The sequence below is a fragment of the Chlamydotis macqueenii genome, chromosome 9, assembly GCF_036417535.1.
Source record: "Chlamydotis macqueenii isolate bChlMac1 chromosome 9, bChlMac1.mat, whole genome shotgun sequence".
In the NCBI taxonomy this organism is placed as follows: domain Eukaryota; kingdom Metazoa; phylum Chordata; class Aves; order Otidiformes; family Otididae; genus Chlamydotis; species Chlamydotis macqueenii.
In genome coordinates, this window is record NC_141564.1 from 8,921,379 (window position 1) to 8,935,951 (window position 14,573).

A 14,573-nucleotide genomic window follows, 5' to 3' on the forward strand; every position below is an offset into this window, starting at 1 on the left:
TTTTTTTGCTTGTATTTAAATAAATGCTATGTTTCCGCCAGGTTGAGCATGTTATTCCACATTGCAGCATCCAAAACACAATGAATCACTTAGCAGATGTAATTTTTTTTTCCATATTTCCCCATGATTGCTTCACTCACTATCCCATCAAAGGTTTGGTTCTCTTACCTTAATCACTTCTGGGGCCTGCTGAATTGAAGCTGGAACAGAGTCTCTAGAGGCAGCCTCAACAGAGCTTTTTTGCCCTGCAAGGAGGGACTGTGAAGGAGTTAAAGTTTCCTGAAGAATCTGCATCACTTCCCTCTCCTTGGACAAGCTTCCCTTGCCGGTCTGGAACTCCACCAGTTCCTGGGCAAAGTCCTCAATGCTTTCCAGGATACGCAGTAAAAGGGCTTTGTCATCCTCTTCCATTTTGTGACCATTAGTTTCCATTATTTTTGACAAAGGGGAAGTAGGGTCAACAGGTTTGCTTTTGGGTTCAAGAGCCAGAGGTAGTACCTGCCTACCCTGCCACCCAAACATCTGCAAACAGGCTGGTTCACTCTCCTTTAGAGAGGGTTCCCTCAAAGTACTCTCCATTTTCTGTGAGAAGCATTCCAAGTCCAGCAGCAGTTTGTCTATCTCATCCTTGTCTATCTTACTGCACATCTGTTCTCCTTTGGAGACATCAGATTGGGAACCACACAATACAGAATCTGGAACTGGTTTTAAAGGAGTAATTTTCTCAGAAATGTGGGAGAGCTCAACATCTCCCTGTCTAGCACGTTCTGCTTTAGCATCGGCAGCTAGATCTGAACAATCAGCTAGCTGGTAGGTGCGCTCCAAACTCTCCCAGTCCCCTTTCTGCTCTGCCTTCTTTATCTTCCCTAATGTTCTTTTTTCTCCATCAGATTCCTCCTCAATGTACAGAGCTTCAGTAGAAGATGTGCAGTCAGAAGGGCTTGTGGCTGGTAACTGAGGTAGAGCACAAGCATCTTTCACAACTCTTACACTCTTCTCCTGTGGGATGCTGTGAAGGGAGTTTGAGGTAAAGCTCACAGTACTTGTTTGGATGGACTGAGAGGTGCTTCTTGTCGCCTCACCCTGATCACTTGGTAGTCCAAGGGGAACTGCACTCGAGGATGGCAGCTGAATAATATCTTCATACCTAGGTGGTTGCTCATCTCCAAATAGTGGGGGAAAGGGAGTTTGATGCAAGCCATGAAAACAGTTAACTAGTTCTGCCAAGTCACTAGCCTCCTTCTGTCCTGGTGGCTTGAGCTCAAAGGGTAGCTTTTTCAGGTACGAAGAAAATCTTGTCATCAGATTCATATATATCATCTCTGAATTTGCCAAAGGATCATTGCTGTTCCCTCCACTAACACTGTCTGCAGACTTCTTTTTGATGCAATGTTTTATTATGTCTGTGCACTTTTTCAGATCCTCTGAGCACTTCAGCAAGATGTCTAAGCACACTTTAATATCTCCACCAGAAGAACCATCTAGCTTGTGTTTTTCCAAAATCTGGGTAATGAAGTTTTCTTCAGAGAAGGAATGAGGGGAGAAGGGAACCATGGGATTCATGGTGACTTCTGAAGCATCGTTGCTCTCCTGCCATTTCTCCACAGGCGAGGCACTCTGCAAAAAGCCACATGGAGGGCAGTTCTCATCATTGTTGAAGTGCCCATAAATCAAGTCAAAATCAAATGATCGTCTGCTGAATGATTCTGATCGAACTTTCCTGCCCTTTCTGTAGGCCACATGACTGGAAGAGTTTTTGAGCTTTTCAAAGGAGAATTCCTTTATTTTACCACTGGCAAGGTTGATCGCCTCACCAGTAATGTCTTTTAAACTGCTGGAGGCTTGAACTGAAGACCCCTTTTTGATTCTTGGATTATTTGGGAGGATTTGGTGATAGTCCTCATTTCCAGGCAAGGCATGTCCATTTTCAGAAACAGGAATTTTATGGTCTAGGTTGGCATCTTGGACACTCAGCTCTGCGCAGACGCTGTGGTGGGCAACTATGCACGTAACTCCTTGCTTAAACACTTGGCAAGTCCCTGTGCAGTAATGCACAGTGTGCTGAAAGTGCTGGTCTATCGCCACACTGCTGTAGCAGTTCACAGAAGTGACCATAAGCCTGTAGGTTGCTGCCATAGCACAGACCACACTTGGAAGTGAGGCTTCAAAATTCACCATGAACTTCAGAGGAAACAAGTTCACCACATACGCTTTTCACAGCCACACCAGATTTAATAAAAACATTCAAATATCAGTTGAAAACATTCAAACTACATGAGAAACTACTGCCTTGGAAAGCCCTAGTGAAGTCTGGAGTGGTATCGGCAGTACACTTACAACAATCAGTGCAACTTGCATGTGGTTTAACCTAAGACAACTTGATTCTTGTACTCCCCCAGAAAGTTTTGCTGATCAGAGATGCAACACGAGCTGCTCCATTTCTGATGGTCCAGGTAGCTTCTCCAGCAGGTATTATAAAATCAGACAGTTCTTAGGCAGAAGTGACAAGACAATTTTTGTTCAACCTTTCTTCTCTCTGTTTGGGTGGCTCAGTAAAAGACAGATAATCAAGTAGCACATACAGAGAAAAAATCCACAGTGTGCTTGTGAGATTCCCCTCTCACACTGGTAAGGGAGGTCCCTGCAACAGAAGAAAAGGTGACAGTCATTATAATTTCCATGTAATAGGCAGCCTTGTCTACTACCAAGCATATGGCACCAGACTGTAACAACCAACATGCAGGCTTGTACAGAATAAGCGTAGGCTGATATTTTTCCTTCACTCAGATCTACCATGTAAGAGCACTGCTGAGTAGTTCGCCTATATTTATACACAGGCTGTCTGTTGCCATTTTAACAGCTCTATTTTAACCACTCATTAATTTTTTCAGACTTGCTTTTTTTCCTCTGCAGACCGGAGAAAACATTACCTTTAATTGTAATGGAGCAAAACATTTTGATCATGTTGTGAATTTCTGACTTTAATTTTCAAAAACTCTAAAGATAAGGCAAAGAACACTGGAGAAAAGCACTTTCAGAATTTCCAAGCTCTCTGGGTTATAAAAAGCTGCAAATAGCCTGAAGCAAAGTAGACGAAAGCCTCTAAGAATGCATGGCCTTTAGTAAAGGCCACACTGGCTTCCATTAGCCTTTCACCACGGTCTCTGGGACTATAGCAAAATATCTCAAGGAGGAATAACTGTTTTGCATTCTCTTACAACCCATAAACAGCAGTACATTTTATTTACTAAGTCCACTGGTGTAGACATCAAGAGTAGAAAGTAACATTTGAATCAAGCCTGTGAAAATAGGAATTGAGTGTTTACACTCAGCATAGCCATTTCCAGATGCATTTCCTATCATCATCAGAATTGCACCGGGGGAAAAAAAAACAAAGGCCACTTAACTTATTAAAAGATAGGAATTCCCTGATTTAAGGGTCTTAACTTTTAGATATTGCTTCACCTTTCTTGAATACTTCAGTAATCAAATTAAAACACCCCGCTGAAGTTCTGAGCATCCTCTATTCCTGCACAAATAGAAATCCATTTCATAAAACATGATTAAATTACAGCTAAGTCACACTACAGCCTGGGTTTCTTTTCAAAGGTAAATAACTATCACTATGTGAAAGGCCAGACCACATCTGATTCATGCATGTTACGTCCCACCTGTCTTAGCTCATAAGCCCGTACAAACGTATCACACAAAAGGGAAGTACCTTAGAGTTTGGCACTGTTGTAATTAAGGACCGGGGATAGCACAAGACTGCTGAACTTTTTACAGCAGTTACATATTTTTTTACATATTTTAAAGCCTTAATTTGAAATTGAGAAGCACCGATTTAAGAGTATTTGATGCAATTTGTGATGTGCCATGCCTGGCAATTAGGTAGAACTGCACACTGTACAGCAACCTTCCTGATTTTTTTCTTTGGATTATATAAAGCATTGAAATGACTGCATTCAAGATGAAGAACTGATTGCTCCAACTACCATGCCGGTATCTGTAACAGGCTGCCACCTGCCTATCAAGCACTGCAGGCCAAGTTGTGTGTTGTACCAGGGCCAGCCTCACAGTACACTTCTGTACCTGTGCTGCTCCCCTCTACATCCACTGGCACTGCCCCAAAGCCCCACAGGCATGGGAGGGTCTTCCAGAGGGATGATCAGAGGTATGAGGTGTGCCCCAGCCACAGCAGTGAGTCAAGGTGCCAGGGGATAAAGGGCGTGAACAGAACCGTTTTTAAACCCCGGGGTGCTTATACCATCAGGCACAAGCCTAGGTAATACGACTACACACCCTCCAGTCACTGCCTCTCAGGCTTCATCGTCAGGTGTGCTCCATGCTCTGCTGAATCAGAGCCACAGTTAAAAACAGTACTGCTGGCTCCTACATGTCTTCATCTTACAGGACTTAATGGGTTTTGTTCAGACAGGAAAACCTATGCTTCCCAAAAGTCTCATCATCCATGGACTCCCTGTCTAATGCATCCAGGGTAAGGAGTCTGTTGCTTTTTCCTTTTCTGAGTCTCCATCAACTCGAAACAAACTTTCTGGCATTTCCAGAAATAAAAGCTAAGTAATATTCAGAGAAAGTAGAGGTCTTTAGGACAGCAAAACTGATGAAGAATTAATACAGCTTCTGAAAAAGCATGGGACTTTCTTTCTCAGAGCTCCTGCCTCCCTCTATGTCACATACAGCAAGGAGAGACTGGTCTTTTTAGCACCAAAGAATAGTCTGGGTTTATATCTAATTTGGGAAATAATTACATCTTGATTAAGTTATTCCTTAGACAGAGAAATAATGTATTAGACTCACTGTCTCCTTCTAAATGATTCCAAGGATAATTTCCTACCTACACATGTGCCCCTTCCACTGGGACTAAGCCAGTTTCTCCAATCCATTAAGCCACCTTCAAACAATGAAGCTTTTTGTGTCTATAAGACTATTCCACAAGTTCTTCAATTAAAAGATCTCCCAGATTCACAACCTAAACTGACTCTCTTTTAATTCAACTTCGTATTTCCAGCTATGCCCAGAAATGCTCTTTCCACCATTTCTACTTCATACTTCCCAAACAATTTTAGGTGCTTATGCCCTAAACCATTACTCAGTCATGTAACAGTCAGCCCCTTCTGATTTAGTATAAGGCAGGCCCTCCAGCCATGTTTGCTGCATTCTCTAATCTCTTTCCAATTTGTCTGTATTTCTCTGGTACTATCACACCCAGGAATCAACATAATCCAGACACAAACTCTTCTAGGCTAACACAAGATTGCTACCCTCCTGCCTCTGTCATTGGCACCATTTAATGCTGTTGCAGGGAAGGAAATAATCAAAGAATCAACATAAAAACCTAACATCCTCTTTTCAATCAGATTAACTACTGTCTTCCCGGTGATTATTTACTATTATCACAGTCTGCAAAAACATACTAAGGTTATTCAAGGTGCTGGACTACTTGACACCAGTTATGCAAGACAAAAAAAAAATTAAAAATTGTATAAGCAGCACAAATGCTTACAGACACAGAGTGGAAGCTATTTTTCTCATTTCTTCCCTGGCTTGACCAAGGCAGCACATGCTCAGCTTGCAGCTTTGTTTTACAGTGATCCAGCAAACATGATCCAGCATGTAAACCTAGTCAAGACAAAAAACGGGAGAAGAGGATTCCTGTTATCGGACATGGGAACGTGGCCTCAAGCTCAGCTTGAATGCGTTTTTGTTGTGACTTTTGGTTGGTGACTAAAACCTACTATTTAAGAATAGCAATGATGGAAACACTGAATGTGTCAAGAAACATTCCTGTTTCGTTCTTTTCAGCCTGCCACTTCATTCCGGTTTGACTCCAGAACAGCCTCCAGTTCAGATATACTGTAGAAAGATTCTGTAATTAGAACTGCTGCCATGAAACCAACTCCAACCCCGAGGATACAGGATTGGCTTCACAATATAAACTACGAATGAATAGACTTTCTTGTGTGATTGCAGAATAATGCTTTATGTCTTTTCTTTCTGCAAGATGACATGAATCACTTTCCAAAGGAAAAAATTATTGCAGATACTAATGATATAAAAGGTTATTCTATAAGACACACAAGAAATTCTATTCATGCAGAGATTATGCTGGAGTTAAAGAACTGAACAATGACAATCTATTAAGACAGGGAGTGTCAGCCAGCGCTCGACTTACTTGCAAATTGAAGTCTAGAAACCTATGGGACAGGCCTCTACTGCCTCTGCAGGTCTCAAATTAGGCAAAAATCTTCTTGAATCTCCAGCACTAGCAACAATATTATTAGTGATCAGAAGTTAGAAACCACCATAACAAGCAGCACGGAGTAAGCCAGCCCTTCCTGCACCAGCAGACAGCATGGGTGTCACTATGCAACCGTGCTCGTTTCTAGTGGAAGAGGCGGTAGGATAAACTCTGAAGTTTGGTATTCTTGCAAAAGACAGAAAAACAGTTTTGCTATTTGGACAGTCATCGGTACAGTTTCAGAAGTACCATCCTAGCTATGTAATCAGATATCAGGTCTTACCCTCTTAGAGGAGCTTATGGTGCCAAAAAGCAGCATATAACTGTATCCTCTTATTTAGAAATACTTGATTTTTGTTTACAGTTTACTGAATAAACTAGATTTGTGAACAAACTATAGTGATTACAGAAGACAAAAGTAGGCAAATAACAATGCAATGTTTTCTTGCAAGGCACAACTTCTAGCCAATGTTCGGTACTTTGGCAAATAATAGGAAAAAAAAAAAGAGTATTAATCTTCTACTTATAAATTATCTAACTTTAAAATTCACTACCAAATGGTACTGGACCCTGAGCTGTATTATTACTTTTCCTACTACTTGGTTCAAGTCAGAGCATTGTAAACGTTAAGAGTTAAAACCACACTACAAAAGCACGCGCTGAGGATGGAGATGGGAATGGATGAGGTGACCCAGTTAAAAGAGCTTTTCTGCAGCTCTCAAAAGAGCTGACACTGAGCCACACTCCTTGAAATCCAAAGGGTCTCTGATCACACAGCCAAGTGGTCACTGCTCCAACGGCCCAGTCAACCATTGCCAGAATTGTCAGGGTTCACATGACCACCAGTAATGTTATACAGCGTTCTATACAGTCACTGAAAAAAATCTTTGAAAATCTAGTATTAAAAAACATCACCAGATGCTCCATCTAGGATAGAAACACATCAACAGTAGCTGTGGTAAGAAATTTTTGTAACAAATCCACTGCTGAATTCAGCAGAAGTGCTACAAAGAGCCATTTACATAAATTACTTTGAACCCCATCACAAATGAACTGATTTACAGTTTGCTATAACTTGCACAATTTACCTTACAAAATAGTTTGAACAGGAAGCTAAAAAGAATAACTTTTCCGTCTATACTGAAGAAGTTCAGGAGAAAAAAATCCAACCGTCTGAGTTGCTCCTTTGTCCTGTACTACTTACATATTTACAGCTTATAACATTTTAATGCCCTTAATGGCAGCATGCATCATTAATCCAAAAGGACTTTTTTGTACACAGGACTTAGAAGGGAACTACAGTTGTGATAACTTTTCAGTCCTCGTGACCAGTGGGAATTTGACACACATGCATACATTTCAGCTACACTAAAAGAAATCATTTAGAATTGCACCTGTAAAGTTTTAGGATTAGAGGTACTTACACCACTTACACTGGCAAGGCATCCCAAGCTTAGTTTTAAAAAGTCTTAGCATCAAACTGTTTCATGCTTTAGAGACTGCAATGGACCATGATGGCTATAAATTCTGACTTCCCTCCATAACCTAGATGAGAGGATTTGACCTAGTCAAACTGAGAACTCCTATTTGAGCCAAAGTACATTTCTTCATACGCTCAAGTGCTTCAACATTTAATTACATGCACTATAAAAGGAGTCACTGTTTCCAACTTGAGTATGTTCAACATCAAGTTCCAGCAAACAGGTATCAGGCTTTCTTAAGCTAAATTTAAAAATTTTCAGGAAGAGATATCTCCACACCTGCAAGTACGACACACTACAGGCAAACCACCCCTTAACCTTTTCTGGGATTGCCAGAGAGAGTCTAGGAGAGAGCTGTCTTCAAAGGAATTCCTATAGTCCTTTTCTGAATTCTGTCTGTAATTTGTTATTGTTCTTGCAAAAAAAAATAAAAAAATAAAAAAATAAAAAAAAACCCAAAACACAAAAAAGCCAAACAAAAACAAAACCCCAACCATAAAAGCAAGGTAGGATTAATCTAATTTAAAGTAGCTACCTAGAAATGAAGTGTTAGGTGCTCTCTATAGGCAATTCAGGTAGGCAGACTCCTCAAAAGGAAAATCACCCCACTGAGCTGAAAAAAAAAAATATCTACTTTTGAGATAACAAGTTACATTTGATCCTTCAGTATTAAACAAGAACACAGGAACAACTGTATCTGTCTCCAACAGTGACTATATGCCAATGCTCAGTATTAGAAAATGATATATGGTATCTCCTAGGAGTGCTCTCCTGGCCTCCAGCTGTTTTCAGCTCATGAGAGCTGTGAAGCTGGATGTGGTTTCTGTGTACTCAGTAACCTTCAAAGGATTTCCTTCCCATGTGCTTGGGCAACCCCAGGATTTCACAGAAACCTTTTGCATCCAGAACATCTTTTGATAAAACATTCCCTCACCTACCATCCCTTTCAATTGTCACTCACCAGCATCGATACATCAAGATCTTGTACTGAAACAGAACACAAACACCAGCCCTTTACGCGCACAGTCCACAGCATTCCTGATTTTACAGAATTACATGTCATCCCTCTGCCTCTCTCTTTTCCAGGATTATTAGTTCTCGCTTTCTCAGTTTGCCATTTTGCACCTTTGATAATTTCCACTGCCCCTCATAAGATTTTCTGGTTCAACTACACACTTTTAAGATGTAGGAACCCAAACTGTACACAATATCCAGAAAGGATGAGAACCGCATTCAGAAATGAATTTTTTAACTGCCTTTCAAAAAACTATTATGACTGTATGGTGCTTTCTCCTTCCAAGCCTCACTATTTTCAGAAAATACATTCTCAAGTGTCTGCTCTCGTGACCACCTGGGTTAATTCATACCTCCTGTCCCTCTTGCTACCTATCTTTCAAGGTGAAACAATGATACTATTGTCCTTTGTAAAGTATGCAGGGACCTACTGGTAGAATGCTCTATGCAAGAGGAAGGTATTCACTCTTAGAGAGCAAAATTTTCATACCACCTCAGAGGAGAGGTTAGGAGATGGGCAACAAGAACGATCCAAATGTCTTGAACAGCTTGTCTATGAGGAATGACTGAGCAGGACCAGACATTTCAGGTTGGGAAGATTTTGAAGAAGATGATCATCTTCTACAAAATCATGAACGGCACGGAAAGGGTAAATAGGGTCGATTGCTCACCTTCTCTTCCAACATAAGAACTAGGTGGAATCAAGCAATGCTACAGGAAGCAGGTTAAAACAAGCACACATGCAGTTAACCTGTGAAACTTCTCAAAGGATGCCATGGACCCAGAAAGGTTCTGGGGAACCAAGGAGTCATGTTTCAATACTGTCAAAAGTTACCACCTTTTGCTTGGGCACCACTTGATGCCCTTCCATTTTTGCCATGTTTAAGTGACAAAATAAACAGGAAACAATTGCTTTATATTCTCACGGCTGTTGATTGCTGTCCTAGTCCCTCCTCTGATCCATCCTACTTCCCATCGAGTGTTTTCCAGGCTAAGTCTCAGTTCATTCAGTTACTCTTCTCACAAAAGCTGCTTCAATCATGCTCTTCTGTATTTTTCCCTAATCTTTGGAGAGGGGAGAATGTCTGTCCCTAACTTGCAGAGAGGTATGTTACTCATTACACAAACATACCATGGATTTATACCAGGGCATTCTGTTTTGCTCCCTCTCCCTTTCCTACAGACCTCTGTCATTTCGATTTGCCTTTTTTTTTTTTTTGACTGCTGCTGAGAGTTTCACAAAGTTTTATGATCTCTTTCCCGAATGGCACAGATTCTTAAGAGCTCATCACTGCACAGACAGTTAGTTGTTTCTCCCTGTGCACACTATTTTGTATCTGCTAGTATCAAGTACCACTTGCCTACAAGCAAGCACTGTGAGAACCTTTTGTTCCTGCTACCCTAATTTTGTGATTCTCAGGATATACTGTCACTTCATTACTCAACCTCTCTTCCAGATCATTTATAACTCTGTTGAGCAACACAAGCCTGAACACAGATCCCCCTGGGATCACACTAGTGATTACTCTTCACCAGAAAAAACTGACAGTTCTTCCTATATCTTAACTAGGTATTAATTACTGAAAAAGCTACACTCCTACTCCATGGAAGTTCATTTTCTTTAAGAAGCATTAATAAAGAACTTTGTTAAACTCTCTCTGAAAATCCAAAAACATCAGAATACTCACTTGTGCCTTCTTGTCAAATAGCTTCAGACCATTCAACTTTACCAGCTGAAGCTGGACTTCAGCATTCTTGCAGGGAACCATGAAGGTCACTGCAATGGGAGCACTTATCAAGGCAAGCTTCCAAGTAGACATGACCTTGAGAATCACCATTCATGACAGGATGGTAAATATTGCTTCGCAGTCAGTATGGATTTGGAGAAGGCAATTTTTACATTAGGAAATCCATTTCCAACCTCTCCACGTTTACAGCAGCAACATAAAGCAAGATCAACACTCAAAAATATTTGGTCTGGTATCAATAACAATAGTCACATCATTTTTAAAAAATAAACCTAGCACTAGACCCTAAACTATTTTTCTAAAATACTGACTTTCAGTTAGCAAATGCAGTATTATCCAGCGCAATTCCTTCAGGCGAAGTCACAGGGTTATCTAATATTCCCGTGCTGCTATGCCCTTCACAAACATCCATATACAGAGTCCTTGAACATAAGTATGCTAGAAACTCTGCTGTGGAGAGGCAATGCATGGGCCTCGCAGAGCTGATCATTATAGGTATCAGCTGAGGAGGAGGACAGTTAATAATATCAAGCAAGATTCAACCCTTTTCAGCTTTTCTGAAACACCTTTCTTCAACTTTCCCTTTGTACAGAGACCTGGAACTAAAACTGACCAGACTGGAATTTATGTCCCATGAGACTGGTTTCCAGTTAGACAGATGAGACCGCAAGAGAGTAAAAGCTCACACAATTTTTTCCACATAACATCAATCTGTAAAGTATAAATAATTTGCCAACTAATTATTGTTCCATCCCTACATCTGTAAAGAACTACCATTTAATCTTAGCTCATTTAGCAGACTCCCAATATATTAACACACATTGAAGCTTAGCAAGGCATGAGTTAAAAAAATCAACCAAACAAACAAAACCCCCCAAAAAACCACAAAATCAAAACCATAGGAAGAATAAGCCTAACTGAGTTTTGGCATGCTAACAGAAAATAAGATGACCAACCAGAAAACACTGGAGGTGAACAAGACTGAAAAGCACATAATCAACAAGGCTCAGGGCAGAGGTCAGAAAGAGCTTGATTAAGTAATATGTCTCTTGACTGTTTAAAACCTCATATGGAAAAAGATAATTTCATACTAGCAAGATACATTTACTTTCCCTGTAATTGGTTAGTGTAGTATTAACAGTATTCAATTACTTCACACAAATTAAAGTGATTTTATTACTGTCAAAGTAACAAAGGAAAAGTTGTGTCCAGGATGGCTTTCCCTCAGTCACTAACCTTCGTTGATACTGAGGTTACAATCTACAGATTCCCTGAAACCTGCAACTACCTGCAAACTACCTTGCAAGTTAGGTAAAATTTCTCCCGTAGCAGACTAGCTGTCTGCTAACAATCTGCAGGATCAAATTAAAAAGTTATTTTACAACAAATAAAGACTTTTTTTTTTCATCCATTACCCATCTATTCAGAGCTCATAGATTTCTCATTGTTGTCCTATCCGACTTCTTTGTGTCTGACACTACTTTTTATTCACTTATTTCCTCACGCATTCAAGATTCTTGGTAAAGTTCTCTTTGTCTAAGGTGACAGTCCATTTCTCCAGGGTACTCCCAGTTCCCAGCCCACACCAGGCCCCAGCTGGAGCACTACAGCTCTTCCATAGGTCAGCGATGAGAACAGTGAAATGCCAAGCTGGGGAGAAACGCTCCGATTCTGCGCTGCACGCCCATCCCCTCCTCTGAGGCATAATCACAGGAGTAAAGAGCAAGCAGTCATTTCCACCAGTCATACCTTCCACAAGCCCATTCCTGCCAGCCTCCATCTCACACTCTGAAGAGGAGCAGCTGTTGAAATCTAACAAATTATGCCAAAAGGTGCAGCATGTCCCAGCATTCAAGAAGTTTGGCACTGCTACAGCTTTTACTGCTTATGACTTTGATAAGCCACACCAGAGGCACAGATCAGTGTGATCTAAGCAACACGTAATTTAAAGGAACCTAACTTTTCTATCCCCTTCCCTCTACCAAGGAAAATTAAGGGAGTTTTAGCCTGACATCTCAGTAAGACAGAGGAAGTAATTTCCCATGTATCTTTACTAACTCAGGGAGCTTTACAAAATGAAAAAAGAACTTCCATTTATTTTCTTTTTCCCTGTGTATTTAAACAGAAGCAGATTAAAAAGACAAGTGATACGCACAAAAAACCAGAAAACCAATGTGCAAATGTAAAGATTCCCTTATTCTAATTTGAATGAACAGCAGTGTTCACATTCATGAATCTGAATATTGATTAAAATGAAGAGTTATTTTTAACAAGCTTGCTTGTTATATCTGTGACCTCAGGTATTGCTTACAGCATCCTATTCACACACAATTCTGCAATCAGAATTATTATTTTCTCCATCAGAATAGTATTTACATATTACTTAAACATTAACTTATTTTCCAGCGTTATCCTCATTTTACCCTGCAAGCACTGTGGCAAAGAGAATTCATCCGTTTTTGGTGCTCAAGGCCTGATTTTCCAAAGTACACAAGATTATGAAGTGTTTCACACTCAAAGCACACCACCTGCCCAGTTGTACATCAGAAACCCTGCAAATCAGATCCAAGGACATAAGCAGCAGAGGTCTGGTGGAAGAAGCTTGTACCATAACACACATGAAACCAGTTCTTTAAGACAGCACTTAACTACCTTAATTATGAATGAGAAAATTCCCTTCCTCCCACAGTTCTACTTTGCTGTCCAGTTTCTGCCAGAATTGGAGCACAAAACACAAGTTCTAATTAAGTCTCCAGAAATGTTCAGTTCTGTGTAACAGGAGGAGACCTAGCCTTATGGAGGAAAGAACAGCATGCAATCATTTAAGTAAAAACAGTATTGGAAAACATTTATATGAAAGAAGTGAAACAAGGCTGCAGAGTAACCTCTGTACTGGAACAAGACACACCAAGTTCAGAGTTACTGTTTAAAGTCATGTTTTCTGTGTAATTCAAATGGTGAGAGGTGTCTGCAGGAAAGACAGAGAAAGGTCCTCACCAAAAAAGAAAAAAAAAAAAAAAAAAAAAAAGGAAAACAGAGATTCCACTGTGCAGCATCATATTTACACCTCCAGGGCTACCGGCAGCAAGCTGAAGGAGATGAAATAGATGCTTCACCATCTCTGCAGTATTTGGCAGTCACACATTGGCCAACTTTAGCTTCAGGCACTTTGCCCATAGCAACCTTTAATGGTGCACCTCTGTGCAAATTACAAGTACAAAATAGCATGACGCACAACAGTGGTTGCAAACTAGGTAGTGGAAACTGGCTATGTGCCATCAGGGAACGTCAACTTTTCTCTTTTATTTTGTATTAAGCCAAATGTAAATCAGTCTCATCTGATACACAATGTTCCAGATACATAAATACAGAAAAAGAAAACAAACCACTGCCTCTTGCTTCAACTTTTCAGAATCCAGAAGACATTAAATACATATTTTTTCAAAACAAAGAAGCCTAATAACACTGACAGTCTCATCAAAGTTCTCACAAAAATAACTTCCCCCTACATAACCTGTGAGAGCACACCTACCAAGCTTCAGAGACTCACAAGAAATAAAACAGCTGCCTCTTCTCTTGATTAAGTAAACACCTGGGAAATTTATGAAGCAGGTACCAGATCATGCCAGGTAAAGCTATGAGACCACCACCAAGAAAATTGTATCCAGCCTTTCAGGCAGCACATCAATAGCAAACAGCTTGGGCACTACCTGCCTCTTGAGTTCTTCCCTTCGCGCTGCTAGCCTGCCTTTACAGGCAAGATGGGGACACAAAACAGCACATCTTCCAGGGCTTCCTTCTTCAGCGTGAAGAACAGAGGTAATAAAATTAGTCCTGGGCTTAAAAATATTTACATTACTTGAGACCAGCACAGTCTGTGATGACCTTCAGAGATAATTACTCCAGTAGGAACACATCCTTCAGTAAATCATTCCAATCGTAATTCAATCTCAATTTTACAAGTTTATGCTCAACCTAATCTTGGATTTGTCTGCCTATGAACCAAGGAGCCTTGCAGCCAAAGCTGTTCCCTTTATTGATCATGAAGAAATAATTTGAAAAAAAAAA

The 14,573-nt window shown here is 40.4% G+C and overlaps 1 protein-coding gene across 2 annotated transcripts in view; it reads right to left on the reverse strand.

Annotated features, from left to right (window-relative positions):
• PPP2R3A (protein phosphatase 2 regulatory subunit B''alpha) overlaps nucleotides 1–14,573 on the reverse strand; it is a 55,950-nt gene that overhangs the window by 40,655 nt on the left and 722 nt on the right. The window contains exons 2-3 of one of the 2 annotated variants that reach the window (XM_086754557.1): nucleotides 5,528–5,643; nucleotides 169–2,641 (exon numbers count right to left, since the gene is read on the reverse strand). In XM_086754557.1, the coding sequence (XP_086610683.1) occupies nucleotides 169–2,178 (2,010 nt within the window). In that variant the 5' untranslated portion in view covers nucleotides 2,179–2,641; nucleotides 5,528–5,643. The remainder of the gene's footprint in view (nucleotides 1–168; nucleotides 2,642–5,527; nucleotides 5,644–14,573) is intronic. The other variant, XM_086754558.1, reaches the window with a different exon arrangement.